Source organism: Ursus americanus, chromosome 17 (genome assembly GCF_024610735.1).
Source record: "Ursus americanus isolate L20-20 chromosome 17, mUrsAme1.1.p, whole genome shotgun sequence".
Lineage (NCBI taxonomy): Eukaryota > Metazoa > Chordata > Mammalia > Carnivora > Ursidae > Ursus > Ursus americanus.
In genome coordinates, this window is record NC_142143.1 from 25,476,334 (window position 1) to 25,499,318 (window position 22,985).

At 47.5% G+C, this 22,985-nt stretch overlaps 1 protein-coding gene across 3 annotated transcripts in view; it reads right to left on the reverse strand.

Moving 5' to 3' along the window:
- The window catches only part of PLXNC1 (plexin C1), a 142,858-nt gene that overhangs the window by 7,638 nt on the left and 112,235 nt on the right, over positions 1-22,985 (reverse strand). For all 3 annotated transcript variants that reach the window (XM_045779598.2, XM_045779597.2, XM_045779596.2), the window contains 6 exons: positions 17,218-17,395; positions 14,901-15,004; positions 5,332-5,386; positions 2,889-2,920; positions 2,686-2,793; positions 1,336-1,499 (listed from right to left, as the gene is read on the reverse strand). In XM_045779598.2, coding sequence (XP_045635554.1) covers positions 1,336-1,499; positions 2,686-2,793; positions 2,889-2,920; positions 5,332-5,386; positions 14,901-15,004; positions 17,218-17,395 — 641 coding nt within the window. The remainder of the gene's footprint in view (positions 1-1,335; positions 1,500-2,685; positions 2,794-2,888; positions 2,921-5,331; positions 5,387-14,900; positions 15,005-17,217; positions 17,396-22,985) is intronic.

Below are 22,985 nucleotides of genomic sequence, written 5' to 3' on the forward strand. Positions count from 1 at the left end.
TGTTCATGCATTCAAGGCAACCGGGTGCCTCAGGACTTTGGCTTTTGTTGCCCATCTTCCAGAAACTGTCTTCAACTAGATAGTCTCATGGTTTATGCCCTCACCTCTTTCAAGACCTGACTTGAATATCATCTCTGTGATGCCTCCTCTGACCACTCTGCCCTATTACTCTCTATCCTTTTTCCCACCTTGTCTGCTGTATTATCCTTCTAATATACTATAATTTACCTATTTATGGTCTCTTCCACCCATTAGAATGCAAGCTCTGTGAGAACATGGATTTTTGTCTATTCAGTTCATTGCTATATTTCCAGCACCTAACAGTGCTTGGCACATAGTAGGCACTCAAATATTTGAATATGAACCTGAGAATCAGAGTCCTTCCATTATTATCTCCTTCTCAACTCTGGCCTAGCAAACTACCTCCATCATAAGGCTGTTGGGTGTCTTCATAGCTCTACTGTCCTGACTACTGCCCCTGCTCAGATGCCACAAACTTCCCAGTGAAATGGGTGCTTGCAGCACCCAAGCTTGGTGTGGGAGTAGCAGGACCGGAGAATCAGAGGCTAGAACATAGAATGGGAGTGAGCCAGTGTTAGACAGTTGGGACAGACCTGGATTAAATGGGAGAAGATGAGACCTAGAGCTCTGGAACTTCAGCTTTTAGTATTCATTTAAAATGGTCCGCCCACCCTTAGTTCTCGGGAGGGCTTGAGAGTGCACTGAAAACTTCTATTACACCTTAACGCCGAGTCTTACAGCTCATGCACCAAGTACTTCAAGTAGAGGTAATGGGCAATGTTTCCTTACTGAGAAGAAATTGAGACTAGATCTGGATGCCTTGCCTTAGCTTAAGGTAGTATGTTAGAAAACAAGACAGTCCTTTGGTGAATTCTCATGGTATCTAAGTATTACACTTGATCAAATAAAAACAAATGTCCATGCAGAGTCAGAGTATTGACAGATAGCTTGGTAACTGCAAGGTGGTTAAATATTCTCTAATGGAAAATTATATAATAAAACCACATAATACTCATTTCTCATCTTTTGCTGGTCAAGCTAAATTTAACATTCCATATAAGGTCTTTTTCACACATGAAAAATAATAAAGTTTATTTTATCCTAAAGAATAGGATCTCAGCATAGGAAGGGGTTTGTTTCTTGTTTAAAAATAGTAGCAGAGGAAGAATCCGCTCTGACACGATAACTTACCAAGTCAAAAGTTCTGATCTAAGGATGATGAATCCTACTGTGACTATCCATGCCCTCCTTTCAGTTAAGATTCTGTCCCAGATTCTTGAAAATAGTCAGTAATCACCTACTGTTTGTTCCCACCTGTTTGTTTTCCAAATATGCACGACATCAGGATCTGTGATTTTTTTGTTTTCAGCCTGGGCATCCAAAAAGTCAAAAAAGTATTTTATAGCAAATGGGGCTCTGCTGTTAGGTAAACTCCAAATGCTTCTAAAAAGTTTCTCAAGCACAGAATGAATTGCCACCTGAAAGATAGAGAACATCAGACCTGGGAGATTAAAAAAAAAAAAAAAAGAGTAGCAGTTTTGAATACAATAGAAAATGAAATCCCTGTTCAGAGAAAATGATGTACAAAACAGAAAAAACAACTTGAAGAGAAAATATGTCAAATTATCAAATGAGGCCAACACTGGCAGTATGGGACAAGAGCCCTGAAAATCCATGCCCAGGTTTACATTTGGTTCATCAGCTTCTTGCTGATAACAACATTGTTTAGTCAACAGAGAGGCTATCTTAGAAAAATCTCTAGCAGTTGAAATGTCAGTTGTAGGCTGTATACATAAACCAAGAAGCCACGGATGTTTAGCTTTGATTAGGTATGTTCAGCCTGAAAAAACTCAACGTTGCTCAGTTCCCAGAATTTTTTCATTGCCTGTATTTCCATCGTAGGTTTTTATTATGTACCTTCCAAAGCATTTGAGTATTTTACAGAAGCCAAATAGGCAGAGCTCTGTGGGACAGATGAGGAAATCAAGAGGCTCTGGCTGTCCTGTACCCACTAAACAAAGCTACCAAGCGCTAAGCATACACTCTGCTATAATCCGAAGAAGCCCATCAGGAGCCCAGGGCCAGGTGTAGATAATAGCATTTATATTGCTAGTCATTTGCCGGGGGCGGGGGGGGGGTCACCACAGACTTCTGTTAATCCCACTACAAGCCAGAAAAGGTACAATTCGCTTCTGATTGGTATTCCATCGGCTTTTACATCTGACACTTTTACAGATGAACAGCATTCTTACTTTAAAAAAAAAAAAAAAGATTTACTAGGTTTATAGTCACTGACCCCGCCCTTCATTTACTTGCAATTCATAAAGGGAGTTTTATTGCTCATCTAATAATAACAAGTAAACAAAAAGGAATAATTGTGCCATCAACCTAAAAAATAACAACAGTGAAATGGTGGGTAAAGGGACTGGGAACAATATTAAATCCCTGATTGAAGATACAACAGTCAAAATTTGTAAAGTGCTGTTATCTTCGTGGTTTATAAAAAAGAAGAGGGTAGGAAGTGTTTACAATTTAAACTTTCATTTTGCTTTGCTAGAAGGCACAAGGGATTTGTAACATTTTCACACTTCAGTGGAAATTAAGTCAAACACATCATACACCCCCAAGGTAGCCGTAAAAGCAGTCCCAGAACAGTACGTGTACCTTGGTCGACAGCAGCTTTGTCAGATACATTTCTTTTACTTTGAACTTGTGCTTCCCTCGATGTCTTTTCCCTTGCACATCTTGGAATGCTTCCGAATCTGGTAAAATCTAACGGGAAGACAGTAGAAGCGTTACCCAAGGAGACCGTTCATGCTACGGAAGGCATCCAATTCAGGGGCAAGCACAAGAAAGACCGAACTCACCAAATGGCAGTGGTCTTCTGAGTATTCCACATCTGAATGGCAGAGAAAGGGAGAGAAAACAGTCTATTAAAAAAACAACCACGGGCTAATTGGCCTTCTCATCAAATGCCCCATTTGTGCTATAAACAGAAGAGGTTACTCGAGCTCTTGCACTTGAGCTCTTCATAGTTACGGTTTTTGTTTTTTTTTTTTTCCCCACCCTGCTGCATCTTAAGATCTTAACCTGAAGATAGAATGGGCCAGGGCCTAGAGTAGGAAGCAGGTTCGCAACAGGCTGAATGGTCCCTTGCTGGGGGTGGGATAGGAGAGGTTCAAGCCTTATTCACTAACAAATGTACCTGGAGCACCTTCTGAGTGCCAGGGGCTCCTAGGCAAAAGGCAGTGCTTAAGACAGACCTAGCTGCCCCGATGGAGTTTACATCCTAGCCGATGAGACACTTTCTATGACTAATTATACAATTAGTTATTTAACTATAATTGTTATGAGGCTTATGAGAAAGTATAGGCTAAGAAGGTAACTAACGAGGACCCACCCCACTCCGGGAGGTTCTCAGAGGAAGGGATGTTGGAGCTGAGCCTAAGTGAACGACCGGAGTTAGCCAGGCAAATGGAGGAGACAGGCGCAAGGAGCCAGCCCTCCTGGGATCTGAAAGAAGGGCAATGAGTGGCACAGAATGAGGACAGTCCTGAAAGAAATGTGGCAGTAGAGGGAGCGGTAAATGGGAAAAGAGGGATTAAGGCGCTAGGTTTTTTGCTCTGAAGATGAAGGAGACTAGAACACCTTGAAACACTAAGGGGAAAACTGCAGTAGGTGGGGAGGTATAGAAAGCTTAGGTGAGAGAAGATGATCTGTGGTGTAAGAATGTGTGGAAGGTTGGAAAGGGTGGGATTGAAGGCACAGGTGAGAGACTGGCCTTGGACAGGAGGAAGCACAGGGGAGTGCCAGGAATGCCAGCGGAGGCATGGAGGAAGAAATGGGCAGACGCAGGTGGGGTGGGAGGTCTGGTGCTGGATGTTGAGGGATTCCTGTTTTCTCTCAGAGGTACAGGATCAAGTCAGCTACTGATAGAGCTGTGTGGGTCAGAGCTCTGAGGAGAGAAGGTAGAATTCTGGAGAACACAGTGAGTTACACAGTGTGAGAAATACAGCGGTGGAGGTGGCATTGAGGCTCCTGGTCATGTTGGGCCCCATGAATTTATAGCGACTCCAGCTGTACTTTCCTCCAGTGGCTGCCTCGGTATAGGTTCAGAAAAGGCCAGTGGCTGGGTTCCTCCGGGGCTGGGGTTGTGACTGAGAGGATGGTGAAAGGGGACGGGGCAGGAGGGCTGAAGGGTTAGCGGGGGAGGGATCAAAATGATGGCTCTCAGCTGCACTGGGCAGGGAAGAAGCAGAGGTACTGACGGCCCTGAGGCCCCATGAAGAGATCCAAAGGCGAGATCCCCAAGCAGCAAGCGCTGCAAAAGGCCCAAGCTCTGAAGCTTAAAATACAGAGCTCTTCCACTTTTTATAACCCAAGGACACGAACTCCCAATGCCAGAATGACAGTCACCCTCTGCAAGATGCCTTCTCTCACTATAGCCAGATGTAATGATGGACTGTGGGGGTCCCCGCAAGGGTGTCCTACAGCCTACCGAATTATCCTTTCTATTTAATTGAAGTCCGTGCATTCCCTGTTTGCAATGACGAGGTCTTGGGACTTACCAGGCTGCTCTTAGTATCGAATTCAGGCATCAGGAAGCCTCCCTCCAGTTATGTGCGTGTGAGAAGTCCTGCTGTTGAGGCCCAGAACCTTTCTAAGAGCTGAGGACTGATTGATTGTCTTGGCTGGGGTATAATTTCTCTGGAGACAAACCTGGACCAGGATCTAGGGATTTTCTCAAGGCACATGGCAATGTTTTCCTGTCCTGAGGCTATCAAGGAGGTGGTAGAGAGTTTAGAGACTAGCTTATAGACTTTCCCATAACAGCTCCCCATTTAGTTTGCCTCGCTCACTTTCTGGGCATTTTGCAGATGCTATAAAAGGAGATTTGGATTTCTAAGTGGATTATCTTGTTTGTTCAGCACTTGCAGGGCTGTGTGATTATCTACAAGCTTCCCTCTCAGTTTGCCAGAGGGGTCTCCTCTATTAGCCCCCATCCTACTGAGGGGTTGGGACAGAGCTAGGAAGGCTGAGATTCTGTCCTGAGTTTAGGGCTGTCAAGAGGCAGCAACTTCCTTAGTGCTGGGCAGTCCCGGCCAACTGCTGTTTACGGTTTCCTGTCCTCCTCCTTGCAAGGCTCACATTCTTAGGAACAGAAACAGATCAAAATGGCTTTTCTCCAATTTCAGAGAATTATGTAGCAACAACTCAATCTCACCTTTGTGACAATACATCTGAGAGAGGCAAAAAGCGGTACTTTATAAAGGTGGGTGAGAACAAAAAGGTTAACGTTATATTGGTTACCTGAAGGAAAATTTACTATCTTCTTAAAGACCTTTATAGTGGATCCATTTGATATCTGAAAGCAAAGATAAAAAATATATGAGTTTTCAAAATTTAATGTATTTCTCAACTTCATCCAGGAATTAGATAGCTGGATGGATCTTACATCCTCTCACTTATTAAATATTTATCAAGAATTTCTATATTCCGGGCACTGTGTTGGAGGCTACGGCTATGATGACGACCAAGACGCTCTCTGCCCTCAAGGAGCTCACAGTCCTGTGAAGGAGACGGACAAGGCAGTGAGGTGTAGTGAGGCTGGGAGAGGAGCCAAGAAGCTGTAGGGCCAATGGGAGGTGGGCCCACCCTGGAGGAGGGGAAGACGAGGCTGTGCTAGATGTACCCCAGCCTCTCAGAGGTCAAGAGAGTCTTGGGCCACTAATGTAGTAAGAAATGCTGAAACAGGTGTTCAAAAACTGTGTCATTAGAGCAGGTGTCTAACCCTATGACACAGCAATTTCACATCTAGGTATATACCCAACAGAAGGAAGTACATATCCTGATGGTGAACTATTTGTAATTGCCCCATCTTGGAAACAACCAAATATCATCAGTGAATAAATAATTTGGGGTATGTCCGTACCACAAAATATAGAACAATGGAAGGGAGCAAATTATTTCTACACACTACATGGGTAAACCTCACAATGATAATGTTGAGCAAAGGAAGCCACACAAAGGAATGTATACTGTGTGATTCCATTCACATAAAGCCAAAAAAAAAAAAACCCAAACGATCACAAAAACAGTCAAACTACGATGTTAGAAGTTTGCAGAAGAGAGAGGGGTTAGTGATTGGGAGGGGCCGGGAAAGGACTTCTGAAGTACCCTTAATGTCCTATTTCTTGACCCGAGTGGTATTTACAGGACAGCTCACTTTGATCATTCCTCCAGTGGTACACTTATGATTTGTTCTCTTTTCTGCAGGTATATATTTTTTAAAAAGGAGCTTGTGAAATCATAAAAATTGCATATACTTTTAAATAAAAACTTTAAAATTTAAGTATAACTTACAGGAAAGCACTTAACGTTCGCTAATATTAAGTGTGCAGCTCCTTGAATGTTCATTTAAATATATACCTGTATAAAACCACTACCCACACCAAGATATAAAATATTTCAAGGTCCCAAGAGGTACCCCCATTATCCCTTCCCAGTAAGTAACCTCTGTATTCTCAGCCAGAGGTAATCACTAGTCGGACCTCCCTCTGTTCTTGAACTTCATATAAATGGAATCATATAATACAGCTGACCCTTGAACAACATGGGGGTCGGGGGTAGTGCCCCCACGCTGCACAGTTGTAACTCCACATATAACTTTTGATTCCCCCAAAACTTAACTGCTAATAGCCTGATAGGAAGCCTTACCAAGAACAGTCAACATATATTTTGTATGTTTTGTGTATTATATACTGTATTCTTGCAATAAAGCTAGAGAAAAAATATTAAAATCATAAGAGAAGATACATTTATAGTACTATACTGTATTTATTGAAAAAAATCTGCATGTAAGTGGACCTGCACCATTCAAACCTCCATTGTTCCAAGGGTCAACTGTATATTTATATTCTTATGTCTGGCTTCTTAAGGTCAACATAAGGTCTGTGATGTTTATCCACATTGTTGGAGCTACCAGTAGTCCTTTCTTTTAAATTACTTTGTATTATTGCATTGTATGAATATACTACAAAAACCCTGCCATACAATAAAAAGAGAGAAGTACTGATACCTGCTACAATATGAACCTCAAAAACATTATGCTAAGTGAAAGAAGCCAGTCACAAAAGACCATATATTGTACGATCCTATTTATATAAAATGTCCAGAATAGACAGATTTATACATACAGAAAGTAGATTACTAGTTGCCTAAACAGGGGTCGGAAGAATGAAGAGTGACTGCTAATGAATTCAAGGTTTCTTTTTGGGGTGATGAAAATGTTCTAAAATTAGATTGTGGTGATGATTGCACAACTCTGTAAATGCACCAAAAACCATTGAATTGTGCATTTTAAAAGGTGACCTTTATGGTATATAAAGGATATCTCAATAGAGCTGCTAAAAAAAAATTGCCACAGATTTTAAACACACACATTTGACAAATAAATGCTTTTACCACACTGACACACTATTGCAATGCCGATGCATACCCTCTTTTGTCAATAAAGTCAAGAGTTCTCACTGGAGGCCTTTTGGGACCGTGGAACCCAGCGCCAAAGGCCCTCCAGTACAGCCCTCCCCTACAACCAACGAGAAGCAGCACCCTTCAGGCCAAGGGGATTAGATGCTAAGATGCGGAGGGTGGGCCTCACTGTTCTGAGGGGCTAGTCCCCAAAAATTTAAGACAAAGGGGCCTTGAGGAAGGGGCAGGTCAGGGATACACAAATCCTTGCCTTCATTCTGGGACTGTGGAGGGAGGATTAACACTGTCCTTTTGGAACACTGTCAGTTAAGTGCTTTTTCCCTCCATTCTCCAGTTCTCTGTTCTGAATTCTAATACTACTTTGGACCTAGCCTTCCCCAGTTTGGAAAAAAGTAGAAACCTAGAATTTCTGCTCTGGCCTGCTGCACATTGGTTATCCGAATGTACCAACCTGCTTAGCAAGCACCAAAGGATTAAAGCCGAATCTCCTTCAGCTTGCACCCACAGAGGAAGGAACACAGAGCAGAGCCGGCCCTGCAGAGACGCCTGGAGCAGAGATGTCCAGCCGGCGGTGCTAATCAGCTGCTAGGCTGAGGCCAGAGGCCGCCAACCCCTGGTGTTCACGACATCTTGGAGGGAGGGGGGTACTGGGCAGGGGCTGGCTGGGCCATCAGGCCTCCGACAAGTGTCTCTGGCGTGGATTCTGAACTAGTGAATTCTTCTGCTCTGCTGTTATTACCAAACATCCTCTCCTTTCCCCTTGAGCTCTTCATTGTTTTCTGGTTGATTTTTCCATTCTCCTCCATATTTGATGCAATTAAAGTCAACACTGTGCAGGCACCCCCTTAGCAACACTCAGACACCAAGTTTATGAGAATGTTTGAACGGCGTTATAAAATTCCTGCCCATGAAAAGCTGGATATGCTCTGTTTCTAAGCCAATAAATATCTTTTTATAAAAGGAAGCTGGTGATTCATTCTGGGTAATTGTCAAAGAATGAATCCCAAATGGATCCTGTTGAGTGTTGAGCCAATACGCCGCTACTGTCAGACGCTTCGTTTTGCTAAACGCGAGCACCCTTACTCTATAATCACAAACACCGCGGATGGGCCTTCCGATAAGGAGCGCTGCCAGAAGTTCAAATGTCTTTTCAAGAGCAGGCGACGACGCACCGCTGGCGCTGTGCTCTGGCACCCAGACAGCGCGGACGCCGCTCGTACCGAGATTTTACTCTGAAATTATCTCCCAAGAGCAAGTGTAAAGCATTTTATTAGTGGATGAGTTGTGTGCGTGTGTGTCTGAGCCTGCGAGTGTGAGTGTATTTCTAACTTACACAGCTGCTCTCGGGCTGGAACATTTCCCCCCACGTGACCCAGTAACGCCAGTGTAAGACAGAAACTAATTTATTTACAGCAGTTGGGGGGGGGCAAGGTTTCCATTTTCTACTTTGCACAAGTCAGCTGCTGCCGAGTTAAGGACAGAAATGCCTTTCTGAAAAGTGCCACAGAAGCTAAAGTGTTAAAAATACGATGCTGTTTGTTCTGAGGAGCTCCACATGCTTTTCTAAGAGTGACTCATTAATCCTCCTGTACTCCTGTGAGGCAGGGAGCGTCCTCTGGGCCCCTACTTTAGGAATGAAAACCAAATTAAATCAAAGAAAGATTAATGTCACTAGATGGATCTGCAGCAGGAATGTTTCCCCAGCCCAGAGCAGAACTGGTAACACAGGGCGATTTCAAATTAAATTCCTTCCAGTCTCGCAGTGCTCCAGGGTTCAATGAGACAAGAAGGCTGTACCCCTTCAATGATGACTGGCCCATGTTGGAACAGGGTGGAGACAACTGTAGACGCCTCCATTAGCAGCATCAGGAATTGTCGCCACACAGGGCGAAAAGGACTCCTGTCAACAATTTAAAATCACCCCTGAAATAAACAGAAGGTACGCATCCTCTAAACCATGTGCAAGTGAGGGTGGGATCTCTTTGTGGTAAAATACTATCTTTGTGGCATAAGTTGAAGAGAATTCCATAAAAATAGATTTTCTAGATATATAAGGTTGAACTTACATTTAACCTTATAAATCTGCCATTTTTGTAGGTAAAAATGGTCAAATTATTGGTAATTTCTTGTTTAGCCTAAAAGAAAAGCTGGAATTTTAGCCTAAGAATTCTATGGAAAATGATGAAATATTGCGATATTTTTTTCTTACAGAAAAAAAATGAAAACACAATAATCAGTACAAATCACCATGTGGAAACCCTTACTGGCATCTCTCATTCCTAAAACGGTATTATATGAAAACAGAACTTTATTCAACTAGCGTTGTCCCCGCAATCACTCATCAATTCTGCTCTCCCCATCTACCCCCTCAGCTCTTCCGACACCCCAAGGCTGGAGGCAAATGAAAAAGGAATCCTATTTCTCAAGGCCAGAGGGATAACCTTGCTCAGTCCATTAGCAAAGGAGGCTCAGGGCTCATCAGAGCGTTTGGAAGGGACCCATCAGAACATTCTCAACATACAAATCACACGCATGGTTTTTGACACCCAGGACAGAACTCTAAAGGATTCTTGAAACTAGTTAAAGTGCCAGTAGGGCTCCTGCTTTTTCTTTGGGTACCTGGAATTAAGCCTGGGCCAGTAGCAAACTCCCTCTGAGGACTATTAGAAAGAACACTAACCTCGTCCCCTGGGAGCGAGTTTGGCCTCCACGACGGTGCCTGAAATTGGGAACCTAACCTTCCCCTGCTTTTGTCGGGCTGGAGTTGTGCGTTCTTGCATGCCTGAAAGAGGCCGCCTATCTGATGAAGGCAACTGCTGTCATCTTCAGGGAATACTGGCCTCAAATGATGTTAAAGTAGAATTAGAAAGAAGGAAGCATTTTGATAAACTCACAGACATGAGATTCATCAGAAGATTTTAAGAGATGTTACCTTTTTGAATTTGACATCAGAGAAGGTAACTACCAGGCTTCTCATGATGTGGTCCAGTCCCCTAGCCAAGGCTGCCTGTGAGGTTGGGGCCATGGGCTACAAGCCTGGTTCCAAGCAGGGAGAGGAGCCGTTGTCTCCAGTACGATTTCCTTTTCGTCTGCTTTTAGCCTTGGCGCATCAGTGAGAAGAGCTATGGGAACTTGGTCAAGTTTCTCAGCCTCCCCGGGCCTTCGGATGGGAATAATGACAGTATGTACCTTGCCGGGCTGTAGCGAGGACTAAAGCAGCTGCTATTTGTAGGAGCCCCTGGAACAGTGCCCGGTGGACAAGAAGCACTCCCTGCATGTTCAATCAATCGATCAATCTCTGAAGTCACCCACGCTGTGAGAGACCTTTAGAGATAGTCAAATCCCTTTACTTTAGTGTCACGGATGACACACCTGATTGGAAGGACCCCTGGCTTTACCTAGCACTCTGGAACATTCCTATGAGCTTTAAATGTCATCTGAATGACAACTTTGGCGTTAGCGGGGACCACTGTGGCATTAGCACAGACCTGTTACGAGAATATGCTTCAACACCACAGTGGTTAGACGTCTTTTCTGCCCCTCAAACTCTCGCAGCTCAGAATGAGAGGTGCGATCTGTGGAGAACATTTCCTGTCGGACACAACACCTGTTCTGCACACTCGATGCCACCATCTAGCAGGGGGTGGGGGCGATAACACCAGCAGGCGAAAGGTCACACGGGGGTGCAGCGGAGGGAAGAAAGCCTGGACCCAGAGACACCCCCCACACACACACACGACCGATCTCATCAGCTCCAGAACACACTGTAGCTTCCTTCATAGTAAATGACACACAGCGACGGCCAGTTAAGGAAGTGCTTGGGGGGGATTTAATTATAGGGGAGAAAGATGCCTCTGGCTTAATGTGTTTGTAAAGATGCTGGTTTCACCCCTTGTTTGCATGGGCCAGAATGAGACTGGAGCAGAAATTTGCCCTCCTCTGCACTCATCTGATGGAAAAGGAGGGTGACAAGAGGACCTTCATCATAGGGTTGTTGTGAATGAACTGTGCTTATGTGCACGAACAGTGCTGCGGTGCCTGTAGAAAGCGATCTGCCAATGCCCGGGGTTGGCGAGGGTGGCATCCTATAGATGACAGAGCACTGCCAGCAGCTGGGGGCTACAGGTTGCATCTGGCCCATGAGATGCTGTATTTTTGCTGTGCCTTCAGATCCCCTCTAGAAACCTGTTCTTCAAATATTTGGACAGTAAATCATTCAGAGGAGACCAGCTACACTCTATTTGCCCTAAGGACAGAACAGGCAAGAAGAAACAGGCTCCCACTCCAGCAACAGGACTTTGTTTAGACAGTAGGAGGAACTGGCCGTCACTAAAGATTAACTTTAAAACCTAACTAATTTGGGCTAATTGGAGGGAGATGAGTCTGAATCACTTAAAATTCTGAGTTAGGCCCTATTTTTAAATGAAATATAGTTTTTTGCTTTCAAGCACTTACAGTGACTCAAACTAGGGTGCTTCAGTAAATGAATAAGAGTGGTAATTAGCATCTTGTCTCTTTGGAGGGAAATGCAAGCTCCAGGAGAAAATTTTTTAACGAAAGGACAAAAGTAAGCTTCAGCCTACCCCTGTCAAATTACTCCAGATTTTAAATCTGCGGGGGACCTACTAAACTGAGCATAGATTTAGGTGGCTGACGGGGGTGGTGGATACCTATTTCTGAGCAGTCTTTGAAAACCAGGGCATCTGAGATGGTCCAGGCATAGAGAGCACAGGGCGCTGACCTCCCCAGTTTCCTTCAAGCTCTCTGAGTTTATTTGCCTTACGGCTTAGCTTTTTAAACATAAGGAGAATCCTTTAAGCCCTTGTGTCCTAGTCTTGTCATTTATTACCACCATGTGGCAATGCTAGGGTATGAAGCCAATAAATCATTTGGACGGGAAGTGACTACAGGCCGGATTAATTTCATTATCATCCTTAAGCAGATAGGTGTCTAGCACGGCCAATGTCTCCAGTAAAGACTGATGTTCTATCTCTCCTGACAGCCTTCCCCTGGCCTGGCAGACAGCTCTGGTGGTTCTTCCTTTTCCCTGCTGGAGTGGCCTGTCCTGCCTTTCCCTGTGCAGGGCAGTGCGTGGACACACCCCCTTCCTTTGTGGCCCCCTGCATGCCCCGTGGTTGCTAGGGGCCTCCACGAAGCCTGACCAGGGTGGCCCCGCCCTCCCCACACAGCTGAGCAAGGCAAGCACGTTAGTCAAGAGCACCGAAGGAGGCGTCCGGGGCGGTGTTCCTTCCAGACTTGACCACACAAACTCGCTACCCAGACGCAGGAAGGGAAGGCAATGGCTGCCAGGTTGCAGCCCTGAACTTCAAACTAAGCCATGCTAAGCCCCTCTCTGAGGACCTACACTCACAGGGCAGCATCCCTGACCCTCACCCCCTCCTCTCCATTAAATTGCCTCTGGAGCAGTGCGTCTCGGAGGGCGGCCCCCGAACAGGAAAGTCCTGCAGGGAGTTTTACAAACTGCACAGGCTAAGACCAACAGCTCTTGGCAAGAGGACTCCGAGGCTGGAAAGTCCGAGCTGCAGGAGGGCGAGTACAGAAGCAAGTCGCTACTCCGCAGCTCTCTCTGCCCCGCGCTCTCCAGCAAAGGCTCCAGGGACAGCGCCCAGCCAGGTGTCACCCAAAGCAGCTAGACCCAAACTGGCTCTGAGAACCGCTGAGGCAAAGAGCCCAAGGAAGAGGCGTCCTCTGTCCTCTGTTCCTCAGAACAGTCTCTGCTTTGAGGGGAGAGCCTGCAGGGCCCAAAGGCCTTCTTGAGCAAACGCATTTTCCGGGGCTTCACAGACACGAAAGGCAGGAGGCGCCGGCTTTCCGAGTGGCCTGCGAAGGCCCGGAGGTCTCCTGTGTCTCTGGAGAGCGCCTGCTCCGAGCGCCGTCTCGCCCGCCCCGTCGCGCCGAAGCCCTCCCATCCGTGGCTTACAGCGCCCAAGTGCTGCCCATCTCGGAGTCCCTCTGCCTCCCGTCTCCAGAGCCACTCCGTCGCTTCTGGCCAACATCACTCCTCATCTGAAATTCTTCTAGTGCCAGCTTCCAAGGGACTCCCTAGTACCAGGTTTGGACCTCTTACACCCATGCTCCGCACACAGCCACAGGCATTTCTGAGACACGGATCCCGCAGACCCCCCAGGGGCTTCTTGGGACTAGTTTGGGACAAAGGTCCAACTCTGGGAGACGCTGACAGGGCTGCGCAATCTGTGCCTCCCCTTCTCGCCTCCCTCCCTGACAGGCCGTGGTGGACACTGGTTAAGCCACAGACCCTGGGGCCCAACTGCCTGGGTCCAAATCTTGGCTCTGCTGCTGGCTAGCTGCTAGTCAACCTCCCCGAGCCTCAGTGTACCCATCTATAAAGAGGGTCAGTAACAGCACCTACCTCATAGGTCTGCTACAGAAAGGATGGAGTAAGCCCAAAGAAGGGGCCGTGCTGAGGACAGCATCTGGCCGAGCGAGGCCTCCATCACACTGGCTATTACTGGCTCTCACTGCCACCCCCACGCCTCTCACGTTTTAGCCAGTTGACAAGTCTTTCTGTGGAAGGACATGTGGGGTATGCCGCACCCCATCCCAGCCCGGGTAAGTTCTCCTCACTCTTGAGGTCTCTGCTGAGTCATAGCTTCCTCCAGGAAGCCTTCTCAGATGCTCTGAGCCACAGCACGGTTACACCGTAGGTGTCGCCTCCTTCCTTGCCTCCCCTCCCCCGTCACCCCCCTTCCTGAGGCAGCAGTCCCCTTGAAGTTAGGAACTTGGTCTCCGTTCCTCTTGCATGCAAGCCCAGCACTCGGCACAGAGCAGATCTTCAACAAAGATTTGGAGAATGCTGCTGAGTGACTCCCACGATCCCAGTGTGTTCAGGAACCTTCCCTGACTCCTCTCCCTTGTTCTGTGCCGGCTTCTTGGGCACGCAGATCTCTGAGAGGTCACATGCACCCCGTACCCACCTTGGCACTCAGCCAGCATGTGGGTCAGGGACCAAAGGAGGTCTGACCGAATACTGTAAACAAACAGGAAATGTAGAGCTTCAGGGAAAAAAAAAAAAAAAGGACTCTACACAAAGGTTATGTGGTTCTGCGAGCACCGTGGAGAGCCGTGAGGTGACGTTTCCCACCCAAACTGCAGGGTGGAGAGTGATCTCTCACGTGAAATCGAAGGCCTCGCAGAAGAGGACCCAGGCGAACAGCGGCCACAACAGACAGCGACTCCTGGGCTCTTCCAAACGAGCAACCAAGGAGGAAATCTGCAATCTATGCCAGAAAACAGTGGGAGTTCTGTAATTTTTTTAAAAGAATTTTTATGGTATTACCTGGAGATGATCTCATCAAGTCAGGGTGGGGCTCAGGGAAGGAGATGTCAGGGCTCAGCCCTGCTCTTACCTCGTAGTGGCCAATGGTGTTTAGCTTGGTTATTCCATCTTCGAGAATCACGGACGAACTGTCGATGTCCAGCAGTTCCTTCTGCCGTGTACCCACCTGCAGCTCTGGGAAGGAAAACAAAGACAGTGCATTTTGTTCTCCTCTGACATTACAGTGAGAAAGTTTAAATGCTACTCTGTAATAATAGTAGCAATTATTATTTATGGATACAGCTTAAATAAAGTGGTTAATATTTGTTTGAAGGTCTGGAGATAGATCAGCCAGACAGGTAACCTGAGTTTTGTTTTATTTTTGTTTTGTGTTTAGGGCTTTGACTTTTAAGACTATGTGTCCCTGAAGCTTATACTCTGAGCCTAAGCCTGGAAGAAAAGACAATGAGAACAAAATAATGTATCCTTAGAGGGAGGAAACTCTCCAGAAAATTCCAAAACCAAATTTGTATGTTCCCAGGCAGGTGTGCTGTGAACCATCACCTGTAGGTCCCTGTGTGGGGTATGCTGGTGGGCTAATATTCCAAACCACACGCTTCGAACTCTTTTATGGAGGTTGCCAACTTGTGCCCCAGGGCCAGAATGTGGCCCCCTGATGTGTATTTTTTTTGTGAACCTTCACAATGTTTTACTTACTAATGTCAATTCAGCACCAACAAAGATCAGGAGATGGCTCATAAAAATGCAGACTGAGTTCTCTTTTAAAAAACAGGATCATCTGATAACACTGACCCCACAGCTCAACCACTGGCTGAAGGTAAGTGGCACTGCCCCCTTAGATGAGGTGTCCTCCCCCCATGAAGCTGGGTCCCACATCTCCTGGTGACCTAGGTGGACCAACACCCCTTATTTATGACAGTTTCTGCCCCTCTGGGCCTCTGAGTCTGTGAGCCTCTGCTAGAGGCGGTCTCACCACAGCAGCTCTGGGATGGAATTTCGGTACAACTTAAGGCTGGCTTCGAAGTCTTGCCTTAGTCTTCCGAGGCCAGCCTTGGAGGCCGTTTGCAAGATCATCCATCGCACGAGCAGAAGCCTGACGGGGCTGGGATGCTGAGTTCCCATTTCCCATCAGACTACAAAGAGAGGCTTCTAGTTGACTCTCTCTGCTCCCTGCCTTCCCCTATCAGGAGGGACTGATCGGCTCAAGCCCAGGACTGGCGAGAGGATGCTTCTACTGACTCCGCAGGGCAGGACTGAGGCCACCAGGCTGTTCTCCCTGTGGCTGTCGGCTCCCTGTGCCCGGCTCTTGGCAGCCGGAGCCACACACTGGCAAGAGGTAGGCTCGTGGCAAGGAAGTTGATGGTTCTGGGTCAGGTGACGACGGTCTCCTGTCTGGGCTGCCTTTTTGACCCCGCCTCTACCCAAGTGAGCTACAGTGGCCTTCAAGCGCCCGACAGTCCACCCAACAGAAGGAAACAGAAGGGAGGCAGAGTGGAGGGGCCCTGGCTGCCCTTTCTTTGAGGCCAAGTCCTATGGCTGCTGCACGTCTCCTGGGTTCTCGCACCTGCCAGGCCCCATCCCCAGGCTTCTCTAAATGGCCGTTTGGCGGGAGCTCTGGCTTCGGAGGGCCAGGTGGGATGACTAATTGCCTGTTCGTCGAGGCTGCAACCGTACATGGAGGGGAGATGAGCCTTGTTATGCTGTCTGTCACTGCCGTGATTTTACTCTTTTTTCCTGTCCCATTATCTGCTATAAAATCCCACGACAGTCTCTGGGGAGGGCTGCGGGGAGCTCAACTTTAAAATGTTGATGCACATTTGAGCGAAGTGGGGCCCTGTTAGCTCGCTCGGGCATGTGCTCTCCGCAGCACACCGAGAGCCCGAGAATGAATTCACAGCAGATGTTGCTTCGTGGTGGGGGGAGGATGGAGACCATACTTAATGCAGGATGCGATTAGCAGCGAGGAAGATGACCTTTCTAGCGCGCTGGAGCTAACACCCAGAGTCTGAGCCACCCGCTAATGACACACTCGGTATCACAACAAACAAATCAGATGCCAATGTGAAACGTAACACACCGAGAGGGCGCGGGGTCTACGCCTTTTTGTACTTCTTGATGCAAGGTGAATCCAGTCAGTCTCGGGGTGAGCGATCTCATGAATCTGATTTACAAACGTAATATTTTTTAAAAACCAGCGTCTTTGAAAGATAATGCTTCCTAGGAAAAATCATGCTGCTCGTGGGAGAGCCGTGTAGGCTCTGGGCCCCAGACGTGCCCTCTGGGAGCAGCCCAGGCCGCGGAAGCGTCAACAAGCAGGGAGAAAGGGAGAGAAGGTGGGAGAGACGTTCACCAGGGACTGGGACAAAATAACTCCCTCATTGCCTTACCCAGACCAATTTCATTCAGCTGAAGTCCATAAGGAGAGCCATTTTTGCTTAGGAATGCCTGGAAAATCTTTTCTTTGGCTTGGCCTATGGTGTCACAATCAAGAACATTGACTGAAATGTTCCGACAGACATCTGCACTCTCATTTTCCGGGATCTTTTCAAAGACGACGTTTAATGCCTGCAAGAATACGAACAGGTTTCCAAGTCTATTAGATAATTGCAACCTGAAAGGCATTCATAAAAGACACAAACCTCGGCGAGTCCTACTAATACCTCTGACAGCACATTAGCAAACACTGTGTCGCATTATACTACTTTAATCTTTTCTCCATAATCCATTCTTTTCAGGGATAATGGAAAGGAAAACAGAAAAGTGAAAACTCTCATTACAGAGCAAGCACTGAATAAATATATCTGAGAGTAAAATACATACACATAAATATTCTAGAAGTGACTTCTAATTTCATCTTCCAAAAAAAAAAAAAAAATTGGAAAAGGTTCCGCAGTGGATGAGGGCAGGCTGGTGACTATCTTTTTTATGAACAGGACCACAGAGTCCCCGAAGTAAAGTTCCAGGTGACAGGAAAGGTCAGGAGGTCCCCGTACTGATCCTGCTGAAGGAGGTCACTTGTTAATGTGCAGCATTAATGACGATAACATTTATCTCCTTCTCCACTTCGACATCCTCAGTCAGACAGCTTCCTGAGCCCTCATTAAACGCCCCTCCTTAAGTCCCCACCTGTACTATTATTCTTGCATGAATTACTTTACATTTCGGCGCCATTATTTAACGTTTTCTCAGTTAACATTCTCCCAGTGCAGCAAAACCTCAGAATCGGACGGAAGGGGGAAGGAGGGCCTTGGCGAATGTGTGCAAAAACAGAACTAGGGAGTATTTCAAAACAAACTGAAAAGCAATTTCAGGTTTACTTTGAGAACACACACACACCTAACACAACAAAGTTTACCTACTATGGCTCCTCGGGGGAACCAAGTCAGGGAAAGGCTGAGAGTGTTCTGTAATTAGCATAGCACACAGTTTGGATTCTAAGGCACCTCGGTAATCGCAGAATCAAGGGTCGGCTGTGAAATGCACAGTCATTTAACGTTTTTGAACCCGGCTGCCAGGAGGGAATGTAAAATGATTACTGGAAATGTTTAGAAAAAAAAGAACACAATTAAGGGGAGATTGGGGATCCTTAGGGTTCACTCAACTTTCAAACGGGTATAATAACAGTACGTCCCGTCTAGCCTTACGGAGATGGAACGAGATGATGCACGTCGCAGGTGGGGCACGGGGCCGGGCGGCCGGGAAGGCTCGATGAGGACAGCGATCACAGCGTCTCATGTAACTCAGAATCGGTGTGACGGCTCGTGCTGTGTGCCTTCACTGGGAGACTCGGGGCACCCGCCGAGGCTGAGCGGCCAGGGCGCAGACTCCACGCTCTGTATCCAGCAGGCTGAGGGTGCGCTGCCCACAAGCAGAGCACCTGCCCTGGGGGCCGACCCCTCCGTCTTCACGCTGCACAGTGGGAGTCACAATGGCAACTGGCCCTGGGCTCCGGGCTCCGGGGCCGAGGAACTGAATTTACCCCGGGAGCCCTCAGGAGATACAATGACAGAAGGACCTGGGTGGTGGGAGAGGGGATCGCCGACTCTGGAAGGGTGTCAGAGGCCTGTCTTCTCGTTACGGCCTTTACGCCTTGCTCCCACACTCCCGCTGACAATCATATGCAGGAGACTTTGGTCTAGTCCCAACTAAACGATAAACACTCTAAAGCCATGGAGTCTGAACTCTGGGGTTAAGTGGGGGATCTCAGCCCCGGCAGTTCCCTTCTTCCCGAGACGGTCCCTCCCTCGCCTGCAGTCTGGGCACACTGGGGGTCGGGGCCAGTCGCAGCCAGGAAGGGAGGCCAGCTGTCCCTCTGCGCACAAACCTGGACACACGGGACGGGACAGAAGGCAGGGAGTGCTGGCAGGAGGGCAATGCTCAGCGGAGCTTCTAGAAGGAACCAGAGTGCCCACCTTGTGCCGGAGTCCTCTCCCTCGCCTTCCTGGTTCAGCACCTTTATCGACACCCTGCCAACTTCACTTCCAGGCACACCTCTTTTAATCCTCCCTGGTTAGGGGGCTGTGTTCTTATTATCCCCATTTTTTTTTTAAAGTAGACTCCAAGCCCAGCACGGGACTTGAACTCATTATCCTGAGATCAAGACCTGAACTGAGATCAGGAGTCCAATGCTTAACTGACTGAGCCACCGGGCACCACCACAACCGCTCCCCCACCCCCGGCTTTTAAGTAGTATTATCCCCATTTTTGAGTGAGGAAATGGAGGTACAGAGGGGCCAAATAACGTGCACTGGGGACACAGCTGGTAAGTGGCAGAGCCAGGAGTGGGCACGGCAAACCACTTAGCGATGGAGTGTCCCCCCCAGGCCCTCACCCCCCCGCCCGGGCTTCTCACTCCTGCTCCCACCCACAGCCCAGGAACCCTGGGCCTCCAGGAGCCCTGTTTTAGGTCAGGCTGGAAGTGAAGTCCTGAGCGAGACTCCCGGCACAACAGGGGTTCTGGAGGCGTAAACGCGGGTCCTGCCCTCACCGTCTGAGTCGGGGCGCCACGTCTCCCACATCTCTCTGCCTGCTGGTGTCCGCACAGGGGAAGGAGAGTGGTTACGTTACTTCACGGGGCTTCCAAAGGTAAAGACGACTGGAAGGCACCTTTTAATCAAAGCTCCAGCGAGCCCAGCTTGTTTAATGGTTTTATAGGTATTTGTGAAATAGCACTCCGTGACTACCTAAAGGGCACTATTGTCTTTAATAAAAACACCTCTTTATAGGCAATAAATGTTCTACTTAAAACATAACCAAAAGGAGAAAAAAAACTTAACTGGATGTAAAAGAATGTAAATCTGCCCCTGCCTCCACAGCTAAATGGGTGGGAAAAAGGTAAAATGGTATTTTATAGAGGCCACAGGGAATTCAGAGAGTCAATTCGGACACAAATTGATTTTTCATGCTGCTAACGCTTAGTGCTCCGACAGCAATTTCCTACAGCGGAAGTGGAGTCGGGGCTCCCAGAGTGGGCCCTACCTCTTCACCCCACCCCGGACTCAGAGAGCACACACTGGGCTTTGTTCCCCATTGGGGAAGATCCCCCATGGAAGCACCATCTCTCCCCTTACAAAGCCGTTGAGCCAGAATCTTCCCTGTGCCCTACTCAGTGTTAGGGGTTGGGGTAGAGGAGAGACCTTAAGACATAGTCCTTGTTTTGGGGTAATTCACAGCACATTTGACAAACTAAAGCATCACCTTTGAAACAATATTTAGCCACCAGGTACAACAGCATTCCCCTCAGTAGGTGTTGACAGAAAACCCAAGAAGGAAGGACAGGAGGGCTGAGAGCTCTGAGCACAGGCATGAGACCATCTAGATCATCCCCTTCTGCTACTTAGCTGTGGGAGTGTGGGTAAGCCATCTAATTTCTCTGAGCCTTAACCCTCCCCCCTTCCTCCCCTCCTCCCTTCCTCCCTTCCTCCCTTCCTCCCTTCATAGTAAGCTCTACACCCAACGTGGGGCTCGAACTCACGACCATGAGATTGAGTCACATGCTCTACTGACTGAGCCAGCCAGGCTCCCTTAGGCTCTCACTGTTTCTACTTAATAGGAGTGACAAGGTCACTAAATATGACATAATAATAGCAAATTAAGGAGGGCTTCCTGTGTGCCAAGCACCGTTGTAAAGTGTGCCTGTGTATTTGTGTACAAGAACCTCAGAAACCTTGTCTCATAGATTCTATTATACCCATTTTACAGATGACAAACTGAGGCACACAGAAGTTAAGGAAATTGCACAAGATCACCCAGCAAGAAAATGGTAGAAGCAGGCACTCTAGTTCCATGTTCTGAAACCTTTGGTGATCCTGTCTTTCAAAATATGAAAATGTTGCATAAACTAAGCATGGTCCAAATCTATAGGATAACAGTTAGTCTTCAATACCCACAAAAGATTAAAGGGCTCGAAAATCTACACTGGTCTTTTCTCCAGAAATCTGTCCCTGGATAGCTCCGGCTTTCCCTATTTCTTTGGCATAAATGTATCAACAAAGCTGGGACAACAGTATGGTTAGTGGTATATGGTCATGTAACCCAGTTCTGGCCAACGAGATAGAAAGGGAAAGGGTTTCTACTCTAACAGAAGGGAAGTATAGTGCTTGGAGCTGTGGCAGCAATTCTGTGACTAGGTGGAGGCTGAACAGGAGCACAAAGATGGTGACCCAGATGAGCAGATGGACCAGCCTTGGGTTGCTCACCTCCCAACTTTCTGCTCTGGAATGCAATTCCATGTTCTTACTATTTCAAACACCACTATTCTGGTTTTTCTCTTACTTGCAGCTGAATGCACCCAACTTGACAGAGCTCACTTTGTTGATGGTCAGGTAGCTCAATTCACTCACTGACACCCATCTACTTTGCACCTATTGTGAACGGGGCACTGCAGAATATATGAACTAGAAACCTAGCACGGAGCCTGACTGGGAAGTATTTGAAGACTGATAGAACAGCGGTGGGATGTATACAAAGAATTCTAATACCAGGTAGAAAATAGTAGGTAGAGGTAGAGGTCTTTAGGGGTTCAGAGAGAGATTACCTCCAGCTTAGAGAAGGTTCTTCAAAGGGAGAGAAATCAGGGAAGACTGCATGGAGGAAGGGACATTTGAATTGGGTCTGGAAAGGAGCTGCATGGGCAGCAGTACATGAGGAGGCCTCTGGACCATGACATACTTGGCTTCAATTCTAACTAGACCGGTGAGTAGCAAGCCTCAATCTTTTATTCAGGCTACTAGGTCAGGATGTCTAGATAAAAAAAATCCCACTTCCTTTGGGTAGAATGGAGGGTGGAGGACTTGAAGAACCGTGCCCTTCCAAAATCACCATCTGCCATCTAACGGTTTCCATGACTATTTATGGAAACAAATGCTGAGGAAGAGAACACTTTTTTGGTTTCTAATAATCTTAGTCCGCGCCCACATACAGCACGTTGAACACTTACCATTTACTAGCTGTCTTACACGCTGTACCAATTCATTTAATCCTGCTCTGTTCATTTAATAACTGCTCAATGAAGCGGACACTATTAGCCTCGCTTAACAGATGAAGAAACTGAGACAGAAAGAGGCTCAGAAAAGTGTCCCAGATCACAGAGCTGCCAAGGGTCATCCCTAGGATATGTCCATACTCTTAACTGCAAACCCAGAAGGCCAGTCAAGGTGATAAACATCCATCGGCTGCCCCAGTCTGCCCGAGGTTCTCGATAAATGCTCTCAGAGCAGACAGGTTGGATGCAGACAGCCTCGAAGAGGAGGCCCAGCCTCCCGGGCTTCGCGTGGCATGGAATCCCATGGTACGCACTCAATCTGGAGGAGCCCATGGGCTGCTGCAAGTACCACCCACAGGCATTTTTATGAAGCTCATGTTCACCCACAGGAAAGAGGACCTTTCCCAGCCTCTACCGCAGCCGGGTGGTGGCCATGTGACTACACTGGCCAGTGAGATGAAGCAGATGTGTTCTGTGGCGGCCTCTGGGAAACTTCCTTTAAAGACAGCTGGTGACCACCTGTCCCCTGTTCTACAGCCCTACTTACGCCCTGCTGGCTGGAATGTGGAAGAAGCCTGTGTGGGGAGTGAGCACACACTTTAGCCCATGAGGTGGCGTGAGGACAAGAGGTTGGGGGCCTGAGTCTGTGAGGATGTCCCAGAACAGAGGCAC